The sequence below is a fragment of the Balaenoptera ricei genome, chromosome 16 (genome assembly GCF_028023285.1).
Source record: "Balaenoptera ricei isolate mBalRic1 chromosome 16, mBalRic1.hap2, whole genome shotgun sequence".
Lineage (NCBI taxonomy): Eukaryota > Metazoa > Chordata > Mammalia > Artiodactyla > Balaenopteridae > Balaenoptera > Balaenoptera ricei.
The window spans coordinates 32,495,172-32,519,660 of NC_082654.1; the positions used below are offsets into that span (position 1 = coordinate 32,495,172).

Consider the following 24,489-nt stretch of genomic DNA (forward strand, 5'->3'; position numbering starts at 1 on the left):
ATGCAGAAATAGTGGTATGGACCAGCCCATCTAGCAATGGACAGAGCGATTAACTAGGACTGTTACCTCAGTTCCTGCTAAAATACCCCTGAGCCCAACTTTTCAAAAAAAGATAGGTCACATATCTTGTCCCCAAGGAGCTTAACCCAAATACCGAATAGAATGGTCTGAATGCTCTAATGGAGGCCCAGGTAAAGGGCTGTGATAGCACAGGGAAGAAGCAGTTTATTCTGACTTAGAGATTTGGAGAAGACTTCACTGAAGAAGGGTCATTTGAGCTGAGCCTTAAACGTAGAGTGGGGCAAAGGTGCTCCAAGTTGAGCAAATAGCCTGAACAGCTCTGGGTTAAGAATCAGTCTACCTTGGCTACAGTGTAAGGAACATCAGAGGGTGGAGTGGGATGTAAGCCTGGGAGAGCTTATAGGCATGGATCAAAGGGCCTGAATGTCTGTTGGAGAGTATGACCTTATTTCCTAGGCAATAGAAAGTCACCAACAGTCTTAGTTGGGGAGCAATGTGATTAAGCCCATTTTTTATAAAGATTAATCTGGAAGTAATAGTTTGGAGACAAGATCACTGTTCCTGATATCAGATCTCTACTGGGGTGATAACAACAAGATTGTAAAGGGGAATCAAAATGAAAAATGCTGCAAAGGCAGAATGGGCAGGTCTTGGCCAGGACAGGCCCCTGTCACTTCAACATCGATAAAGTTGATTCTGATCTTGGTTACTTGAGGCAGTGGTGGCATTAATCATGATAAAATGCAGGAGGAGGAGCAGGGTTAGGAGGAAAGGTAGAGTTCAGTTTAAGTCATCCTAAATACATACTGTTCCCTATCTAGCTCACATGACTTTCCTCCCCTCTCTTCTTAGAACTTCATTATAAGAAATGATGTTGTTTCTTAGGTGACTGTATCTCACTTCTCATTGACTAATCCATGTTCTCTGCTATTCATCATGCAAAAGGGATATAAAAATAAAAAGTCAACTCAGATGCTGATGAGAGTGGTGCCATCATTATATCATCAATTTAAATTTAGAAATTAAGTTACTTAAAATAGAGAAATGCAAAAAGTACAACAATGCTTTTACCACATGCACAGTCCTAAATGCCACTTTTGAAAGAGAAGGCTTTTGGAGACATTCCTTTCCCCTTTATTAAAAAATCCATTATACCTGTGATAAAACCAATTATGTTCATTTGTATTAGGTTCTTGTGCAAATAAAAACTTGGGTAGTTAACTATACATTGTCCTAAACATATAAGGAAAATAAATAGATGGTCTCTCAGGAAATCTATCATTTTAGAATGTGAGACTAATTTAGGAGCCGCCAGAGCACCCTGATTAAGGCTGTGAAAAAAAGTTGTAATTGATGATGTCATAGAAGAAATGACATTTTTTAAGAAGAATATTCTTTGGCAAGATAAGTAGATTTGAAGAAAACATACTTTATGTTTTAATGAGACGCTGTGGTAGATTGAATCATTGTGCCCAATGTTTCACGAATTTTCTGTGTTAGAATTAGTTATTCATGTCCTTTGCCACATGACTCTGCCATTCCTCCCAGTGTTTCTCCAGCTTCCTAATGTTGGGCTTAGTCATATGACTTATTTTGGTTAGTAGAATGTGGATGGAAGTGACAGGGGCCTGTCCTGGCCAAGGCCTGAAGAGGCATCCTGTATTTTCTCTCCCTTTCTTGTGCCCCTACCACTCATCATGGGAACATGGCTCAGGAAGCCACCAGACAAGGAGAGTGGGAGATATATGGAGCAGGCCTGAACCAGACCTACCACCGGAAGTAGATATACTAGCTGACTTGCAGACCCATGAACATGAAAAATCAATGTTTATTGTGGTAAGCCACTGAAATTTTGAGGTTATAAGAAATTTTAAAACATAATAAAACTAGCACAAACTGAAAGAAATACCTGGCTAGTACAGGCTAACTATGAGCAACTGTCATGTTCTAACAAGATAGCAACTATTAGACTCTGAATCAGAGAGGAATGAGACCAATTTCAGTGAAATTCAGCTCATCTTTCAAACTGACAATAAATGAGAATATATTTTAATAGTAACGTTACTATTATGTGGTAAACTTCGCTCTGTGAGCTATTAAGAGACTAATCTTTATTTTAACATTCAAATTTACATTTTGACCATAGAATATAAGCATCCAATTATCTTGTATTATCTTTGAATCCAGATTAAATTTCCCAAAGGTCTTTCATCAGGCATCTTGGTCTGAATAATAGGCATCTATGTCTTCACAAAAAAGGCAACAAAACCTGAGGAGTAATGTAAAATTCTTAGCTGGGATGTTAAAAGCTTGTTAAGAATAATGTTAAACTTCATATATAATAAATAATAGCAAGGATGTTATAGCATCTATAGCTGTTTAAAGAAAATTCCCCCCCTCAAGAGAAAGACAAAGTGTTATTGCCTGTGTCTTTTTAGCTTTGAATGTACTTTTAGACATGTGCTATTCAATATGGTAGCCACTAGTCACACGTGGCCATTGAGCACTTGAAATGGAGTCCTGATTAGGATGTGCTGTAAGTGTAATATATACAACAGATTTCAAAAACTTAATATTAAAAAACAAAAATCTCATTAATAACATATATTAATTACATGTTGAAATGGGTTCTAGGTACCTTCACCATAAGCATCTTTGCCATTGACATCTCTGCCACAAGCACTTCTGCAACAAACATTTTTGTCGAATAACTAACTGGCTGTAAGGCAAATTCCCTGTGAAAGATAAAATAACTGGTTGACAGTTTTTGGTTTGACAGTTCGGTTTCAACTGGTTGAAATGTGTTAGCATTTCTTCCAGTTGGTGACATTATTGATGGCTTTATCGAGCTGGCATATGACAGTGATTTGTCCCAAAAGTTGGTTTCTTATTTTGAAACACACTACAGTGGAGGAGAAAGAGGCCAAGGTCCTGGAAGGTGCAGAGGTGAACCCACATTTCCCACACAACTTTGGAACATCTATCAATGGACACGTGACAATATGCCAAGAACAAACAACAACCGTGTAGAAGCTTTCAAAACACAACACAAAGCTCAGTTACAAAGATGCCTCTAAGTATTTGGAAGCTTACATCGCTCTTTACGAAGGAAGAAATTTTAGCAAAAAAGAAAAAGTACAATGCAGAACGAGAAGACAAATCAATGAGCAAAAAAGAAAAGTGTAAAATGCTATGAATGAAAGACTTGGAAGACAAGTGCTTAGATACAACCCACAAAATAAAATCCGTTATGTGCAAAGTATTGCCATGAATCAACGCACACTTTAAAGGTAATCAAATATTTTATATTTCACAATAAGTCTTGAATTTTGTTTTTCGTTTCATTATGTCCTTTTAATTATCCCTCTTTGATTTTCCATTGTTTTATCTTTTATGGCAAAATTGCTTTAGAGCCAATTATTTGCAGTGAAAATGTTTGTGGCAAAAATGTATATGGCAAAGATGCTTAAAGCAAAAGTACCTAGAACTGGCAGCAAAACTTGCAGATGTGGTTCCTGGCACATTTTGTTGTGTAAATACCATGACGGCAAAAAAGGCATGCCACTCTGCACCAATGCAACTCTTTCACTAAATTAAACCCTGGGACAGTAAGATATGGAATGGCTTTAAAACTCAGTGAGCATCTTTGTGGTGCAACTGGTTAGCCTGCTTGGCTAAATGGAAAGGTTGATGGTTCAAGCCTACCACAGGATGGTCTTATCCCCAGCCAATAATTTCTTAGTGATGAAAATATTCTGGAATTAGATATTGGTGACAGTTGCACAACATTGTGAATGTACTAAATGCCACTAAATTGTATATGTCATAATGGTGAATTTTAGGTTATATGCATTTTACTGCAATAAAAACAAAACCCCAATAGATGTGTTGGAGGATGCACTTTCCTGACCTTGTGTTGTAACTGTATTTTTCTTCCTGACATGTATACACCTACCAGATAATATGCCCTGATATTTGAATGCCTATGTATATGTACAGCAGCTTTTTAAATAATCTCTGGTCTGGGTGTCCCACTCTAGCATTTTGGCATCACCCAGGAATATGTGACTTACCCACATCCCTCTTTTGTCTTGGATTAACTACTGGATTAACTGCACATCCCATAAATTCCTTTGTAAGACTCTTTTGCCCTAGCACATATTTGCCTAGACTAGAAAATTCTCCCATGCAAAGGGCAGGCTGGGCATGGGATATGTGTCTGTCTTCTCCAAAGGCACTGAATGGCTTTCTTAATAAATGGGAAACAGGAGAGAGAAAGGGTCTGTAAGACCACAACTGAATCAGTTCCCAAGATTCTTCTTTTAGCCAGGGCAACTTCCCAGCACAGGACTCAGGACTCTCAGTTCTTCTGGATAAAGTCAATATTGTTCTTTTATAAAGCAACTATCATGAAAGGAGGCAGGTCTTCAAGACCTACACAAGCACAGAGTACAAAAGAGAAAGGGGGGAGTTTGGAGAGACTCACAAAAGAGACAATGTCTGCCAGGAAGTTCTTGAGGCAGTGGGTGGTAAATACCTCCCATGGAAAGGCTTCAGCAAAAGCCAAGGAAGCTTCATGCTGGTCAAGACTGGCCTTGTACACCACTGTGGAGGAAAGTGCTCCCTGGGCAAGTTTTCTTCTCACTCCAGCCAGCAGATTTCAGCTGTTCCTGCTATACCATGTCTTTCCAGAAATACGAAGGCTTGTGAAAGATAAATATGCCTATTATGACCGCTATGACCAGGATCAGGGAGAAGAGGACCATGAGGAAGACATATGTGGAGTGGGTGAGAGGTGTGGACAGTGGCTCTTCAGATGGGATCATGTTGGTCAGGTTCAGCATGTAGCCCAAAGTCCACCCGACGCTGGTGCTCCGGACCTGCGAACAGTGGGGAAAGGCTGTTGTTTCTGGTCCGAGGATTAAGTGAGCTTTCATGTAACCCTGTCCATAACACTGAGCAACCAGGAAGTGAGAGCACCATGTTTAGTTCTCTAAATGGATTAGTTTTATATTCTGAATTGGGAATATGGCTGTGGGGAAAATGGAGCAGGAGTAAGCGATTAAGAAGGAGAGTGTGGGGCCTCACTACTAAATCCCCGAAATTCAGAGAGGAATTTGGGGAATGACGGCTCAGTTCTCCTGCCTAGAAGAACTTAACTCAAATTAGGCCTTTGGAAATTTGCATTCTTCTTTTGTTGTTTGTGTGAATGTGGGTGGCTGGGGTGGGGAAGTGGGGGCGGATGACAGGAAGCGGGCAAAGGATGAGAGAATAATGACTGTCCCTGGCCTTGGGCATCAATGTCAGGCCCAGGAATCTCATCCATACGAAACCAGGACTTCTTTTATGATTCAACTGGGGAAAAACTGGGGAATAATCCCAGCAAGTCAGTCTTACTTGATGTAAGGTGAAAGACTGCATATGCATGAGAAAGGATTATTCTTAAATGAAAAAACATTCTCCACCCCGGCCACCTTCCTAAGAATATTTTCAAGTCACCTCAAAATGTATTGAAATACAGGTAGTCTATGAATAATAAAGAATTGTGGAAATGTTTCTATTACATGAGTTGTATGTGGTCACGGTAGGAAAATCATGAAGTACAGATAATCCTAAAAAAGAAAATAAAAACCACCTCTACTTCATCATTCAGAAGTTGCTGCTATTATCATTTTGTGACATACCCTACCAGTCCTCTCTGTGCGTGTTTTTCACATAAAAAATGGAATTAAATTGTACGTAGAATTATTCACTTAACAATTCCTTGTAAACATCATCCCGTGTCTCTTAAGGGATTTCTGCAACATCATCACTGACATGAACTGCCTTATATGTTCATTTTTACTCACTTTGTTCAATTATTTATAAATCCTAGAAATGGAGCAATTGGACAAAATGATGTACATGTTTTAAGGCTCCTAGCACATGTTGCCAAAACAGTCTTCCCAAAGGTTATGCCAGTTTACATTCCAACCAATACCATGTGGAATGCTCCTCTCCCCTAAACCTTTACCAGTACTGGGAATTAATAATTTGTAAAAAGGCCCATGTCCCTTTATGGGGAATGGAACCGTATCTGACTGCCTGTGTCAAGGAAGCCTCCAGAGTTAGAGGAGTTATCACTTAAGGTTTAGAAATAATGGATCATAGACTGGAGCTCAAAGAATATAAATCACTAGGTAAATTTGACATAGACATATCTCTCAAACAGACAAACTGTGATGGAATGGAAGGAAGACTGGGATGTTAAAACAAAAAAAAAGATTTTAATTAGCGAAGTCAATATTGACAAGAGTGTGGTGGCACTACTATCTTTAAGGCTACTACAGCCCTCTGCTGCCTCAATGCTTTGTTTTGCTTGAAGTCACCGTATTTAATAAAGGGGTAAATTGTTTTTGTCATTAGTGGGTATGGGTTTAAAAGGTAGAGAAACACTGCCCTTGATATTTTTCATCAAGCATGAGTGTGCCCATGAGTCTCGCTGCCGATGTAAATGTTGCTCTATGCCTGGAAACCTTCAGGTAATGCTATGCTAATGCAAAGCTATGGGCTTGCTTCTTTAAGGCTCATGCTAAGCCTGGCTTCTAAGCAAAGGCCCCCATTCACAGCCACTCATCTCGTTCTTCACAGCGAGCTTTCAGATTGGCCAGTCTTGAAGCTACAACCAACAAGGCCTTCACCCCTTGTGACAAACCATGATCATCCCTTCTGGATTCATGAAGGGGCCTTTGAGATGGATGTTGAAGTCAGCACGCAGAATCACTGTGGCTGTTGAAATACTGTTATATTACTTTACTATCTCATTTTTTGTTTTATAAGGGGTTAGTCACTGTTATGTGAGCAGAAAGGCGAGGCTGAGAATGCAAGTAGCCCTCCTTAGATAGGATACCCACAACTGGCTGGTCTACATTATCAGGAGAGCTGGGCACAAAATGCCATCTTGGGTTAGAGGTGAAGTGGTAGGACAGGACATCAGGCCAAAATTTAAATCAGGTTGACTCCTACCTCTTTTAAGCCCAAAGCTGCTTCAGTCACTACCACCCAACCTCCCCCCAACCTAACAAACCTTGCCCATGAAGTGAATATTCTTCCAGGACTCAGCTGTAAAATGATAGCCATTCAGAAGAAGAGCGAGGATGTAGGTGCCAGAAAAGCAGTATTCACTCAGGTACTTCTCCTTCACTTCACCAAAATACATCTGCAGCTGGAAGTGAAGGGAAGAAAACATCATACTTGTGCAACAACAGGCACTTCTCCATAGCCCTCATGTTTGCTATTAGAGCTGATCAAGAGAGGAAAACGCCCCAGCTCACATGGGCCTGAGAGTTGGCCCCTGCAGAGAGCTTTGGGAGTGGTGCTGCACTCCTTCAGTGGGTGCAGGGGTTCACAGTTCAGGGTCTGTTAAGGAATCTTTTCCTCCACAGGGTTCTATGAGACATTGATAAGTGTTCTAGGAAAAAAGTAGTTTCTGTGGTCTGATAGGTTCAACAACACTGAATTTTACTATAGTTTGCCATCCCTTGTGAAACTTGAGTTTCACAATCACAGTAGCATATTAAAAACTGTGAAAAATCTTGCATGAAAGAAATCTATTAATTTTTGCTTAACCAGAGTTTTCTGTATGCTCTTGACCAGTCTTTGGTTTAGAGCCTCTATAAGCATCTCGAGGAAACAGTTTCATAAACAGCCATGCCACTCAGTTAGGTCTCTGGACTAGCATCAGCAGCGTCCCCTGAGAACTTGAATCCTCACCCTGATCTGCCAGTGCAGAATGTGCTGTTTAATATGAGCCCCGTACGATCACATACATAGTAACATCTGACAAACACTGCTCTGGAACCCAGTTTCGGAAGCATTTTGCTCAAGAATCCGAGATGCTCGTCTTTCTCCACAGATCACCACTAGCTGCAAAAAGGCTCCCCTAAATGTTTTGTAAAGTGCTGAGGCATATTTGAGCTGCTCTTTCTGAAAGCCCTGAATACCCTTCCTTCATGTTCTAACTCAGACAAAATACTTAGAGAAAATTTCAGATGTCCAGGCTCTTGCACAACCTTCCTTCCTCTGTTGTCAGTGCCCACGAGAACAGCCTTCATTTTTAATTAATTGCATATCTTCAGAATGACAGCACTGGTCACTTTTGCAATCACTTTTGCAATCTCTCTTAAAATCACTCATTTTAAGTCACTTTTGTCAACTTAAAACAGCTGCTGTTTTGAGCCACTCCTAGGTGATCTGTTTTTGTAAATCAGAGTAGACTCCATATCTTTCTCTCACATCCCTGGAAACTTTCATCAGGTAGCACTGGATCTTGAATGACTCAGTGCCTCAGACAAGAAAAAATTTGTGCTTCAAATTTATGAATAAGTAGAAGATACCTTGGACCTGTCTGATGAAAAAAGGGTCTTACCACAATGGTGTCTGTGGCAGATTCTGTGAATTGCCTGTCTTCCCTGGGGGTTGGGGGAAGGAGTGGGCGACAATGTGCTCAGCTCCAGGAAGTAGCTCATGATGGATCTAGGGCTCTAAGCCAGTCATAAATCCTGCATCCTGCTTTCCCAGCCAGTCCTGGCCAATGAGATGTAAGAGAAAAGACTACTAGGAGCTTCTGGGATAGCTTTTGCTTTCCTATAAAAAGGAACAGATGTATCTGGAGCTATCCTTCTTCTGACCTTGAACACGGCTGTGATCCCTGAAGCTACACCTTGCTTCCATGAGGAAACAGGCCTAACAACAACTGAAGAATGGCTTAGATAGTCAAGCTTCCCACCCCATGCCAGCAACTGCCTACTTCCGGACTTCGAATTAGGTGAAAACAATAAGACCTTTTTTGTTTAAGCCATTGTATGCCAAGCTATCAAGGAATGCCAGTGAACTTACTCTTAATTGAGTGTACCATCTAGGCTTCTCTAACATGTGTGCTGGATCTTGGTCACATTAGCATGACTTGAAGAGCAGACTCACATCCTCCATGATTTCAAGGGCAGAGAGCAATGGTAACAGATGCTGTTTCTAGTCACTTACCTCTTCCCAAGGCCGAGAGCAGAACTTTTCCAATGTGTTAATCATCTTTTTATGAGTTGACTGTTCCTCTGATGTAAGGTTTAAAAACTCCATCACATAGTAAAAAGCTGAAAATGCCTGCAAGAGAAAAATGCTGAGTTTGGTGCAGTGTCCAACACAGAGGGACACAGATTCACTCTCCAGAAGGCCTAATGAAAGTGCCTGGAAATCTCTGATGAGTAAATTATGGATCAGGTGACATTCCATCCCCAACAGTTGCTTCCTTCCTGGAAGGGGGTCACTTTGCTGCTGACATGCATTTCTGAGCCATCTGGTAGCTAATTTTCTCCATAATTTTAATGGGAGAGTCAGGGAGAAAGAAAGATGGGGGGAAAAGAAGATAAGAGGAAAAGTTACAAAAATCCCATCTTTAAAAAATTATGTATTATGTATGAATTTTTAAAAATAAAATCTGGAAAATTCTATACAAAGGTAAATAACAGGAGTGATCTCTGGCAAAATTATAAGGGGTTTTTTCCTTTTTATTTATGCCCTTTTTTTGCCTATTTTTATAATGTACATGTACTGCCTTCTTTAAATAGCCAGTGTTTATTTAACAAATATTTATTGCAGGTCTATCATGAGCTGGGCACAACTTAAAAGTTTTAAAAAATCATCATCATCATACATGAGAACTACGTAAAAAGTTAAATAAACAAATGAGTAAAAAAGAAAACATTCTAGAGAAATGGAAATAAAAATAAAAATAACCAAATGGGACTTAATCAAACTTAAAAGCTTTTGTACAACAAAGGAAACCACAAACAAAACAAAAAGACAACCTATACACTGGGAAAAAAATATTTGCAAATGATGTGACCAACAAGGGATTAATTTCCAAAATATACAAAGAGCTCCTACAGTTTATAAAAAAAACAAAGAACAAAAAACAACCCAATCAAAAAATGTGTAGAAGACCTAAACAGACATTTCTCCAAAGAAGACACACAGATGGCCGACAGGCACATGAAAAGATGCTCAATATCACTAATTATTAGAAAAATGTAAATCAAAACTAAATGAAGTATCACCTCACACCAGTCAGAATGACCATCTTACAAAAATCTACAAACAATAAACGCTGGAGAGGGTGTGGAGAAGAGGGAACCCTCCTACACTGTTGGTGGGAATGTAAATTGGTGCAGCCACTATGGAGAACAGTATGGAGGTTCCTTAAAATAACTAAAAATAGTGTTACTATATGATCCAGCAATCCCACTCCTGGGCATATATCCAGAGAAAAGTCTAATTCGAAAAGATACATACCCCCCAGTGTTCATACCAGCACTATTTACAACAGTCAAGACATGGAAGCAACCTAAATGCCCACCAACAGATGAATAGATAAAGAAGATGTGGTATACATACACAATGGAATACTACTCAGCCATAAAAAAGAATGAAATAATGCTGTTTGCAGCAACATGGATGGACCTAGAGATTATCATACTAGATGAAGTAAGTCACAAAGAGAAAACAAATATCATATGATATCACTTATACATGGAATCCAAAAAAGTGATACAAAAGAACTTATACATGGAATCCAAAAAAGTGATACAAAAGAACTTACTTACAAAACAGAAAGAGACTCAAAGACATAGAAAACAAACTTATGGTTACCAAAAAGGAAAGCGGGAGGAGGGGGAGGGGTAAATTAGGAGTTTGGGATTAACATATACACACTACTATATATAAAATAGATAGACCCAGCTCTACCCACCACCAGTCCCTCCCATCAGGAAGCTTGCACAAGCCTCTTAGATAGCCTCATCCACCAGAGGGCAGACAGCAGAAGCAAGAAGAATGACAATCCTGCAGTCTTTGGAACAAAAACCATGGTCACAGAAAGACAGACAAAATGAAAAGGCAAAGGACTATGTACCAGGTGAAGGAAAAAGATAAAACCCCAGAAAAACAACTAAATGAAGTGGAGATAGTCAACCTTCCAGAAAAAGAATTCAGAATAATGAGAGTGAAGATGATCCAGGACCTTGGAAAAAGAATGGAGGCAAAGACCAAGAAGATGCAAGAAATGTTCAACAAAGACCTAGAAGAATTAAAGAACAAACAAACAGAGACAAACAATACAATAACTGAAATGAAAAATACACTAGAAGGAATCAATACCAGAATAACTGAGGCAGAAGAATGCATAAGTGACCTGGAAGACAGAATGGTGGAATTTACTGCTGCAGAACAGAATAAAGAAAAAAGAATGAAAAGAAATGAAGACAGCCTAAGAGACCTCTGGAACAACATTAAATGCACCAACATTTGCATTATAGGGGTCCCAGGAGGAGAAGAGAGAGAGAAAGGACCCGAGAAAATATCTACAGAAATTACAGTTGAAAACTTCCCTAACATGGGAAAGGAAATAGCCACCCATGTCCAGGAAGCGCAGAGTCCCAGGCAGGACAAACCCAAGGAGAAACAGGCTGAGACACATAGTAATTAAATTGACAAGATTTAAAGACAAAGAAAAATTATTAAAAGCAACAAGGAAAAACAAAAAATAACACACAAGGGAACTCCCCTAAGGTTAACAGCTGATTTCTCAGCAGAAACTCTACAAGCCAGAAGGGAGTGGCACGATACATTTAAAGTGATGAAAGGGAAGAACCTGCAACCAAGATTACTGCACCCAGCAAGGATCTCATTCAGATTTGACAGAGAAATCAAAGCTTTACAAACAAGCAAAAGCTAAGAGAATTCAGCACCACCAAACCAGCTCTATAATGAATGCTTAAGGAACTTCTCTAAGTGGGAAACACAAGAGAAGAAAAGGACCTACAAAAACAAACCCAAAACAATTAAGAAAATGGTAATAGGAATATACATATCGATAATTACCTTAAATGTGAATGGATTAAATGCTTCAACCAAAAGACACAGGCTCACTGAATGGATACAAAAACAAGACCCATATATATGCTGTCAACAAGAGACACACTTCAGACCTAGGAACACATACAGACTGAAAGTGAGGGAATGGAAAAAGATATTCCATGCAGATGGAAATCAAAAGAAAGTTGGAGTAGCAATACTCATATCAGATAAAATGGACTTTAAAATAAAGAATGTTACAAGAGACAAGGAAGGACACTACATAATGATCAAGGGATCAATCCAAGAAGAAGATATAACAATTATAAATATATATGCACCCAACATAGGAGCACCTCAATACATAAGGCAAATGCTAACAGCTATAAAACAGGAAATCAACAGTAACACAATAATAGTAGGGACTTTAACACTCCACTTTCACCAATGGAGAGATCACCCAGACAGAAAATTAATAAGGAAACACAAGCTTTAAATGACACAATAGACCAGATAGATTTGACTGATATTTATAGGGCATCCCAACTGAAAACGGCATATTACACTTTCTTCTCAAAGGCACACGGAACATTCTCCAGGATAGATCACATCTTGGGTCACAAATGAAGTCTCGGCAAATTTAAGAAAACTGAAATCATATCAAGCATCTTTTCCAACCACAACGCTATGAGACTAGATATCAATTACAGAGGAAAAAACGTAAAAAACACAAACACATGGAGGCTAAACAATACATTACAAAATAACCAAGAGGTCACTGAAGAAATCAAAGAGGAAATCAAAAAATACCTAGAGACAAATGACAATGAAAACACGACAATCCAAAACCTACTGGATGCAGCAAAAGCAGTTCTAAGAGGAAAGTTTATAGCAATACAATCTTACCTCAATAAACAAGAAAAATCTCAAATAAACAATCTAACCTTACACCTAAAGGAACTAGAGAAAGAAGAACAAGGAAAGCCCAAAGTTAGCAGAAGGAAAGAAATCATAAAGATCAGAGCAGAAATAAATGAAATAGAAACAAAGAAAACAATAGCAAAGATCAATAAAACTAAAAGCTGGTTCTTGGAAAAGATAAACAAAATTGACAAACCTTTAGCCAGACTCAGCAAGAAAAAGAGAGAGAGGACTCAAATCAATAAAATTAGAAATGAAAAAGGAGAAGTTACAATGGACACCACAGAAATACAAAGCATCCTAAGAGCAACTCTATGCCAATAAAATGGACAACCTGGAAGAAATGGACAAATTCTTGGAAGGTTATAACCTTCCAAGACTGAACCAGGAAGAAATAGACAATATGAACAGACCAATTACAAGTTATAAATTGAAACAGTGATTAAAAATCTTCCAACAAACAAAAGTCCAGGACCAGATGGCTTCACAGGCGAATTCTATCAAACATTTAGAGAAGAGCTAACACCCATCCTTCTCAAACTCTTCCAAAAAATTGCAGAGGAAGGAACCCTCCCAAACTCATTCTACGAGGCCACCATCACACTGACACCAAAACCAAAGATACCACAAAAAAAGAAAACTACAGACCAATACCACTCATGAATGTAGATGCAAAAATGCTCAACAAAATACTAGCAAACAGAATCCAACAACACATGAAAAGGATCATACACCATGATCAAGTGGGATTTATCCCAGAGATGCAAGGATTCTTCAATATAGGCAAACCAATCAATGTGATATACCATATTAACAAATTGAAGAATAAAAACCATATGATCGGGGGGAGGAGAGAAGATGGCGGAAGAGTAAGACGCGGAGATCACCTTCCTTCCCACAGATACAGTAGAAATACATCTACACGTGGAACTGCTCCTACAGAACACCCACTGAATGCTGGCAGAAAACGTCAGACCTCCCAAAAGGCAAGAAACTCCCCCCGTACTTGGGTAGGGCAAAAGAAAAAAGAAATAACAGAGACAAAAGAATAGGGACGGCACCTGCACCAGTGGGAGGGAGCTGTGAAGGAGGAAAGATTTCCACGCACTAGGAAGCCCCTTCGCGGGCAGAGGCTGCGGGTGGCAGAGGGGGGAAGCTTCGGAGCCACGGAGGAGAGCGCAGCCACAGGGGTGTGGAGGGCAAAGCGGAGAGATTCCCGCACTTCCCGCACGGAGGCTCGGCGCTGACCAGCACTCACCAGCCCGAGAGGCTTGTCTGCTCAGCCGCCGGGGCGGGCGGGGCTGGGAGCTGAGGGTCGGGCTTCGGTCGGATCGCAGGGAGAGGACTGGGGTTGGCGGCGTGAACACAGCCTGAAGGGGTTAGCGCACCACAGCTGGCTGGGAGGGAGACCGGGAAAAAGTCTGCAGCTGCCGAAGAGGCAAGAGACCTTTTCTTGCCTCTTTGTTTCACGGCGCGCGGGGAGAGGGGATTCAGAGTGCCGCCTAAACGAACTCCAGAAACTGGCGCGAGCCGCGGCTATCAGCGCGGACCCCAGAGACGGGCGTGAGACGCTGGGGCTGCTGCTGCCGCCTCCAAAAAGCCTGTGTGCGAGCACCGGTCACTCTCCACACCGCCCCTCCCGGGAGCCCGTGCAGCCCGCCACTGCCAGCGTCCCGTGATCCAGAGACAACTTCCCCGGGAGAACGCACTGCGCACCTCAGGCTGGTGCAACATCACGCCGGCCTCTGACGCCGCAGGCTCGCCCCGCCCCCTCTGTACCCCTCCCTCCCCGCGGCCTGAGTGAGCCAGAGCCCCCGAAGCAGCTGCTCCTTTAACCCCGTCCTGTCTGGGCGGGGAACAGACGCCCTCAGGAGACCTACACGCAGAGGCGGGTCCAAATCCAAAGCTGATCCCCAGGAGCTGTTCGAACAGAGACGAGGAGGGGAAATCTCTCCCAGCAGCCTCAGAAGCAGCGGATTAAAACTCCACAAACAACTTGATGTGCCTGCATCTGTTGAATACCTGAATAGACAACGAATCATCCCAAATTCAGGAGGTGGACTTTGGGAGCAGGATATATTAATTTTTCCCCTTTTCCTTTTTTTCTGTGAGTGTATATGTGTATGCTTCTGGGGGAGATTTTGTCTGTATAGCTTTGCTTTATAATAGCTTTATTTTACTTCACTATATTATAGCCTCTTTCTTTCTTTCTTTCTATTTTTTCTCCCTTTTACTCTGAGCCGTGTGGACGAAAGGCTCTTGGTGCTTCAGCCAGGCATCAGGGCCGTACCTCGGAGGTGGGAGAGCCAACTTCAGGACACTGGTCCACAAGAGACCTCCCAGCTCCACGTAATACCAAACAGCAAAAATCTCTCAGAGATCTCCATCTCAACATCAAGACCCAGCATCACTCAATGACCAGCAAGCTACAGTGCTGAACACCCTATGCCAAACAACTAGCAAGACAGGAACACAGCCCCATCCATTAGCAGAGAGGCTGCGTAAAATCATAATAAGGCCACAGACACCCCAAAATACACCACCAGACGTGGACGTGCCCACCAGAAAGACAAGATCCAGCCTCATCCACCAGAGCTCAGGCACTAGTTCCCTCCACCAGGAAGCCTACACAACCCACTGAACCAACCTTAGCCACTGGGGACAGATACCAAAAACAACGGGAACTACGAACCTGCAACCTGTGATAAGGAGACCCCAAACGCAGTAAGATAAGCAAAATGAGACGACAGAAAAACACACAGCAGATGAAGGAGCAGGGTCAAAACACACTAGACTTAACAAATGAAGAGGAAATAGGTAGTCTACCTGAAAAAGAATTCAGAATAATGATAGTAAGGATGATCCAAAATCTTGGAAATAGAATAGACAAAATGCAAGAAACATTTAACAAGGACGTAGAAGAACTAAAGAGGAACCAAGCAATGATGAAAAACACAATAAATGAAATTAAAAATACTCTAGATGGGATCAATAGCAGAATAACTGAGGCAGAAGAAAGGATAAGTGACCTGGAAGATAAAATGGTGGAAATAACTACTGCAGAGCAGGATAAAGAAAAAAGAATGAAAAGAACTGAGGACAGTCTCAGAGACCTCTGGGACAACATTAAACGCACCAACATTCGAATTATAGGGGTCCCAGAAGAAGAAGAGAAAAAGAAAGGGACTGAGAAAATATTTGAAGAGATTATAGTTGAAAACTTCCCTAATATGGGAAAGGAAATAGTTAATCAAGTCCTGGAAGCACAGAGAGTCCCATACAGGATAAACCCAAGGAGAAACACGCCAAGACACATATTAATCAAACTGTCAAAAATTAAATATAAGGAAAACATATTAAAGGCAGCAAGGGAAAAAAGACAAATAACACACAAGGGAATCCCCATAAGGTTAACATCTGATCTTTCAGCAGAAACTCTGCAAGCCAGAAGGGAGTGGCAGGATATACTTAAAGTGATGAAGGAGAAGAACCTACAACCAAGATTACTCTACCCAGCAAGGATCTCATTCACATGTGATGGAGAAATTAAAACCTTTACAGACAAGCAAAAGCTGAGAGAGTTCAGCACCACCAAACCAGCTTTACAACAAATGCTAAAGGAACTTCTCTAGGCAAGAAACACAAGAGAAGGAAAACGCCTACAATAACAAACCGAAAACATTTAAGAAAATGGGAATAGGAACATACATATCGATAATTACCTTGAATGTAAATGGATTAAATGCTCCCACCAAAAGACACAGGCTGGCTGAATGGATACAAAAACAAGACCCATATATACGCTGTCTACAAGAGACCCACTTCAGACCTAGGGACACATACAGACTGAAAGTGAGGGGATGGAAAAAGATATTCCATGCAAATGGAAATCAAAAGAAAGCTGGAGTAGCAATTCTCATATCAGACAAAATAGACTTTAAAATAAAGACTATTACAAGAGACAAAGAAGGACACTATATAATGATCAAGGGATCGATCCAAGAGGAAGGTATAACAATTGTAAATATTTATGCACCCAACATAGGAGCACCTCAATACATAAGGCAAATACTAACAGCCATAAAAGGGGAAATCGACAGCAACACAGTCATAGTAGGGGACTTTAACACCCCACTTTCACCAATGGACAGATCATCCAAAATGAAAATAAATAAGGAAACACAAGCTTTAAATGATACATTAAACAAGATGGACTTAATTGATATTTATAGGACATTCCACCCAAAAACAACAGAATACACATTTTTCTCAAGTGCTCATGGAACATTCTCCAGGATAGATCATATCTTGGGTCACAAATCAAGCCCTGGTAAATTTAAGAAAATTGAAATAGTATCAAGTATCTTTTCCAACCACAACGCTATGAGACTAGATATCAATTACAGGAAAAGATCTGTAAAAAATACAAACACATGGAGGCTACACAATACACTACTTAATAACGAAGTGATCACTGAAGAAATCAAAGGGGAAATCAAAAAATACCTAGAAACAAATGACAATGGAGATACGACGACCCAAAACCTATGGGACGCAGCAAAAGCAGTGCTAAGAGGGAAGTTTATAGCAATACAAGCCTACCTCAAGAAACAGGAAACATCTCGAATAAACAACCTAACCTTGCACCTAAAGCAATTAGAGAAAGAAGAACAAAAAAACCCCAAAGCTAGCAGAAGGAAAGAAATTATAAAGATCAGGTCAAAAATAAATGAAAAAGAAATGAAGGAAACAATAGCAAAAATCAATGAAACTAAAAGCTGGTTCTTTGAGAAGATAAACAAAATTGATAAACCATTAGCCAGACTCATCAAGAGAAAAAGGGAGAAGACTCAAATCAACAGAATTAGAAATGAAAAAGGAGAAGTAACCACTGACACTGCAGAAATACAAAAGATCATGAGAGATTACTACAAGCAACTCTATGCCAATAAAATGGACAACCTGGAAGAAATGGACAGATTCTTAGAAATGCACAAACTGCCGAGACTGAACTAGGAAGAAATAGAAAATATGAACAGACCAATCACAAGCACTGAAATTGAAACTGTGATTAAAAATCTTCCAACAAACAAAAGCCCAGGACCAGACGGCTTCACAGGTGAATTCTATCAAACATTTAGAGAAGAGCTAACACCTATCCTTCTCAAACTCTTCCAAAATATTGCAGAGGGAGGAACACTCCCAAACTCATTCTACGAGGCCACCATCACCCTGATACCAAAACCAGACAAAGATGTCACAAAGAAAGAAAACTACAGGCCAATATCACTGATGAACATAGATGCAAAAATCCTCAACCAAATACTAGCAAACAGAATCCAACAGCACATTAAAAGGATCATACACCATGATCAAGTGGGGTTTATCCCAGGAATGCAAGGATTCTTCAACATACGCAAATCAATCAATGTGATACACCATATTAACAAACTGAAGGAGAAAAACCATATGATCATCTCAATAGATGCAGAGAAAGCTTTCGACAAAATTCAACACCCATTTATGATAAAAGCCCTGCAGAAAGTAGGCATAGAGGGAACTTTCCTCAACATAATAAAGGCCATATATGACAAACCCACAGCCAACATTGTCCTCAATGGTGAAAAACTGAAATCATTTCCACTAAGATCAGGAACAAGACAAGGTTGCCCACTCTCACCACTATTATTCAACATAGTTTTGGAAGTGTTAGCCACAGCAATCAGAGAAGACAAAGAAATAAAAGGAATCCAAATCGGAAAAGAAGAAGTAAAGCTGTCACTATTTGCAGATGACATGATACTATACATAGAGAATCCTAAAGATGCTACCAGAAAACTCCTAGAGCTAATCAATGAATTTGGTAAAGTAGCAGGATACAAAATTAATGCACAGAAATCTCTTGCATTTCTATACACTAATGACGAAAAATCTGAAAGTGAAATTAAGGAAACACTCTCTTTTACCACTGCAACAAAAAGAATAAAATATCTAGGAATAAACCTACCTAAGGAGACAAAAGACCTGTATGCAGAAAATTATAAGACACTGATGAAAGAAATTAAAGATGATACAAATAGATGGAGAGATATACCATGTTCCTGGATTGGAAGAATCAACATTGTGAAAATGACTCTACTACCCAAAGCAATCTACAGATTCAATGCAATCCCTATCAAACTACCACTGGCATTTTTCACAGAACTAGAACAAAAAATTGCACAATTTGTATGGAAACACAAAAGACCCCGAATAGCCAAAGCAATCTTGAGAACGAAAAATGGAGCTGGGGGAATCAGGCTCCCTGACTTCAGACTATATTACAAAGCTTCAGTAATCAAGACAGTTTGGTACTGGCACAAAAACAGAAATATAGATCAATGGAACAGGATAGAAAGCCCAGAGATAAACCCACACACATATGGCCACCTTATCTTTGATAAAGGAGGCAAGCATATACAGTGGAGAAAAGACAGCCTCTTCAATAAGTGGTGCTGGGAAAATTGGACAGGTACATGTAAAAGTATGAAATTAGAACACTCCCTGACACCATGCACAAAAATAAACTCAAAATGGATTAAAGACCTAAGTGTAAGGGCAGACACTATCAAACTCTTAGAGGAAAACATAGGCAGAACACTCTATGACATACATCACAGCAAGATTCTTTTTGACCCAGCTCCCAGAGAAATGGAAATAAGAACACAAATAAACAAATGGGACCTAATGAAACTTAAAAGCTTTTGCACAGCAAAGGAAACCATAAACAAGACCAAAAGACAACCATCAGAATGGGAGAAAATATTTGCAAATGAAGCAACTGACAAAGGATTAATCTCCAAGATTTACAAGCAGCTCATGCAGCTCAATAAAAAAAAAACGAACAACCCAATCCAAAAATGGGCAGAAGACCTAAATAGACATTTCTCCAAAGAGGATATACAGATGGCCTACAGACACATGAAGGAATGCTCAACATCATTAATCATTAGAGAAATGCAAATCAAAACTACAATGAGATATCATCTCACACCGGTCAGAATGGCCATCATCAAAAAATCTAGAAACAATAAGTGCTGGAGAGGGTGTGGAGGAAAGGGAACACTCTTGCACTGTTGGTGGGAATGTAAATTGATACAGCCACTATGGAGAACAGTATGGAGGTTCCTTAAAAAACTAAAAACAGAACTACCATATGACCCAGCAATCCCACTACTGGGCATATACCCTGAGAAAACCATAGGTCAAAAAGTGTCATGTACCACAATGTTCATTGCAGCTCTATTTACAATAGCCAGGACATGGAAGCAACCTGAATGTCCATCGACAGATGAATGGATAAAGAAGATGTGGCACATATATACAATGGAATATTACTCAGCCATAAAAAGAAATGAAATGGAGGTATTTGTAATGAGGTGGATGGAGTTAGAGTCTGTCATACAGAGTGAAGTAAGTCAGAAAGAGAAAAACAAATACAGTATGCTAACACATATATACGGAATCTAAGGGAAAAAAAAGCCATGAAGAACCTAGTGGCAAGACGGGAATAAAGACACAGACCTACTAGAGAATGGACTTGAGGATATGGGGAGGGGGTGGGGTGAGATGTGACAGGGTGAGAGAGTGTCATGGACATGTATACACTACCAAATGTGAAGTGGATGGCTGGTGGGAGGCAGCCGCATAGCACAGGGAGATCAGCTCGGTGCTTTGTGACCACCTGGGGGGGTGGGATGGGGAGGGTGGGAGGGAGGGAGATGCGGGAGGGAGGAGATATGGGAACATATTGTATATGTGTAACTGATTGGCTTTGTTGTGGAGCGGAAGCTAGCGCACCATTGTGGGGCAATTATAGTTCAATAAAGATGTTTAAAAAAAAAAAAAAAAAAACCATATGATCATCTCAATAGATGCAGAAAAAGCTTTTGACAAAATTCAACACCCATTTATGATAAAAACTCTCCAGAAAGTGGGCATAGAGGGAACCTACTTCAACATAATAAAGGCCATATATGACAAACCCACAGCAAACATCATTCTCAATGGTGAAAAACTGAAAGCATTTCCTCTAAGATTAGGAACAAGACAAGGATGTCCACTCTCACCACTATTATTCAACACAGTTTTGGAAGTCCTAGCCATGGCAGTCAGAGAAGAAAAAGAAATAAAAGGAATACAAATTGGAAAAGAAGAAGTAAAATTGTCACTGTTTGCAGATGACATGATACTATACATAGAGAATCCTAAAAATGCCAGCAGAAAACTATTAGAGCTAATCAATGAATTTGGTAAAGTTGCAGGATACAAAATTAATGCACAGAAATCTCCTGCATTCCTATACACTAATGATGAAAAATCTGAAAGAGAAATTAAGGAAACACTCTCTTTTACCACTGCAACAAAAGGAATAAAATACCTAGGAATAAACCTACCTAGGGAGACAAAAGACCAGTATGCAGAAAACTATAAGACACTGATGAAAGAAATTAAAGATGATACCAACAGATGGAGAGATAGACCATGTTTTTGGATTGGAAGAATCAGTATTGTGAAAATGACTATACTACCCATAGCAATCTACAGATTCAGTGCAATCCCTATCAAAGTACCAATGGCATTTTTTACAGAACTAGAACAAAAAGTCTTAAAATTTGTATGGAGACACAAAAGACCCCGAAAACCAAAGCAATCTTGAGGGAAAAAAACAGAGCTGGAGGAATCAGACTCCCTGACTTCAGACTATACTACAAAGCTTCAGTAATCACAACAGTATGGTACTGGCACAAAAACAGAAATATAGATCAATGGAACAGGATAGAAAGCCCATAAGTAAACCCACACACATATGGTCAACTAATCTCTGACAAAGGAGGCAAGGATATACAATGGAGAAAAGACAGTCTCTTCAATAAGTGGTGCTGGGAAAACTGGACAGCTACATGTAAAAGAATGAAATTAGAACACTTCCTAACACCATACACAAAAATAAACTCAAAATGGATTAAAGACCTAAATGTAAGACCAGACACTATAAAACTCTTAGAGAAAAACATAGGAAGAACACTCTTTGACATAAATCACTGCAAGATCTTTTTTGACCCACCTCCTAGAATAATGGAAATAAAAACAAAAATAAACAATTGGGATCTAATGATACTTAAAAACTTTTGCACAGCAAAGGAAACTATCAACAAGACGAAAAGACAACCCTCAGAATGGGAGAAAAGATTTGCAAATGAAGCAACTGACAAAGGATTAACCTCCAAAATATACAAGCAGCTCATGCAGCTCAATATCAAAAAACAAACAACCCAATCAAAAAATGGGCAGAAGACCTAAATAGACATTTCTCCAAAGAAGACATACAGATGACCAAGAAGCAAGTGGAAAGCTGCTCAATATCACTAATCATTAGAGAAATGCAAATCAAAACTACAATGAGGTATCACCTCACAACGGTCAGAATGGGCATCATCAGAAAATCTACAAACAACAATGCTGGAGAGGGTGTGGAGAAAAGGGAACCCTCTTGCACTGTTGGTGAGAATGTAAATTGATACAGCCACTATGGAGAACAGTATGGAGGTTCCTTAAAAAACTAAAAATAGAATTACCATATGATCCAGCAATCCCACTACTGGGCATATACCCAGAGAAAACCATAATTCAAAAAGACACATGCACCCCAGTGTTCACTGCAGCACTATTTACAATAGCCAGGTCATGGAAGCAACCTAAATGCCCATCGACAGACGAATGGATAAAGAAGTGGTGGTACATATCTACAATGGAATATTACTCAGCCATAAAAAGGAATGAAATTGGGTCATTTGTAGCGATGTGGATGGACCTAGAGACTGTCACACCGAGTGAAGTAAGTCAGAAAGAGAAAAACAAATATCATATATTAACGCATACATGTGGAATCTAGAAAAATGGTACAGAAGAACTGGTTTGCAAGGCAGAAATAGAGACACAGATGTAGAAAACAAACGTATGGACACCAATGGGGGAAAGCAGGGTTGGGGGGTGTGGGGGTGGTGGTGGGATGAATTGGGAGATTGGGATTGACCTATATACAACTAATCTGTATAAAATAGATAACTAATAAGAACCTGCTGTATAAAAAAATAAAATAAAATTCAAAGAAAAATTTAAAAATCCATTCATCTGTCAACATCCATCAATAGACCTTTAGGTTGTTTCCACACCTTGGCCACTGAGAATAGTGCTATAAAGGACATTAGTGTGCTAATATCACTTCCAGATCCTGATTTCAATTCTTTTGGATAAACACCCAAAAGTAGGATTGCTCGGCTCGATCATATGATAAATGTATTTTTAATTTTTTGAGGAACCTCCATACTGTTTTACATACTGGCTGCACCCACACTATACAAGGGTTCCATTTTCTCCACATCCTCACCACACTTGTCTTTGGCTTTTTTGATAATAGCCATCCTAACAGGTATGAGGTGATACCTCATTGTGGTTTTGATTTTCATTACCCAGATTATTAGTGATGTTGAGCACTTTTAATATACCTGTTAGCCATTTGTATGTTGTCTTTGGAGAAGTGTCTATTCAACTCTCTATACCATTTTTTAACTGGGTTATTGTTTTTCTTGCTATTGAGTTGTTGGAGTTCCTTATGTATTTTGGAAATCAACCTCTTATCTGATACACAGTTTGCAAATATTTTCTCCCATTTTGTAGGTTGCCTTTTCACTCTGCTGATTGTTTCCTCTGTTGTGCAAAAACTTTTTAGTTTGATGTAGTCCCGGTTGCCTATTTTCGCTTTTGGTGCCTGGGCTTTTGCTGTCATATCTGTGAAGTCATTGCTAAGACCAATGTCATGAAGCTTTTCACCTATGTTTTCTTGGAATTTTATAGTTTCAGGTCTTGCGTTCAAGTCTTCAATCCATTTTGAGTTGATTTTTGTGGATGGTCTAATCATATATTTCATTCTTTTGCATGTGGATATACACAGTTTACCCAATATCATTTATTGAAGAGACTGTCCTTTCCCCATTGTGTATTCTTGGCACCCTTGTCAAAGATCAGTTGATCATGTATGTGTGGATTTTTTTTCTGGACTCTATTCTGTTCCATTGGTCTATATGTCTGTCTTTATGCCAGTACCATACTGTTTTAATTATATTAATTTTAATTAAATGTAATGTAATGTAATATATTTTAAAATCAGCAAGTGTGACACCTCTAGCTTTGTTGTTCTTTCTCAAGACTGCTTTGGCTATTTAGGGTCTTTTGTAATTGCAAATGAATTTTATAATTTTTTCTTTTATTTCGGTAAAAAACACCACTGGGATTTTGATGGGGATTGCGTTGAATGTGTAGATCACTTTTGGTATAATAGTATGGGCATTTTAACAATGTTAAGTCTTTCATGAACAGAGGATGTCTTTCCATTGTGCCTTCTTTAATTTCCTTCATCAGTGTTTTGTGGTTTTCAGTGTACAAGTCTTTCTCTGAGGGACTAAGTGACCAAACAGAAAAGCTACCAGGAGGAACTCAAGGTTCCTCCATGCTTTTCCAACTCTGTGTCCCTACCTTGATTGGGGAAATCACATTCAAAGGCAAGAAATTCCACCCCCAACCCCCAACCCCCAATCCTGCCAAGTCAGAAGCGTTTGTCAA

General features: G+C 39.7%; 1 protein-coding gene across 4 annotated transcripts in view; it reads right to left on the reverse strand.

Moving 5' to 3' along the window:
• Positions 1–1,293: 1,293 nt before the first annotated feature.
• ENTPD1 (ectonucleoside triphosphate diphosphohydrolase 1) overlaps positions 1,294–24,489 on the reverse strand; it is a 125,309-nt gene continuing 102,113 nt past the window's right edge. For all 4 annotated transcript variants that reach the window (XM_059899700.1, XM_059899702.1, XM_059899698.1 and 1 more), the window contains 3 exons: positions 9,043–9,159; positions 7,088–7,225; positions 1,294–4,901 (listed from right to left, as the gene is read on the reverse strand). In XM_059899700.1, the coding sequence (XP_059755683.1) occupies positions 4,695–4,901; positions 7,088–7,225; positions 9,043–9,159 (462 nt within the window). In that variant the 3' untranslated portion in view covers positions 1,294–4,694. The remainder of the gene's footprint in view (positions 4,902–7,087; positions 7,226–9,042; positions 9,160–24,489) is intronic.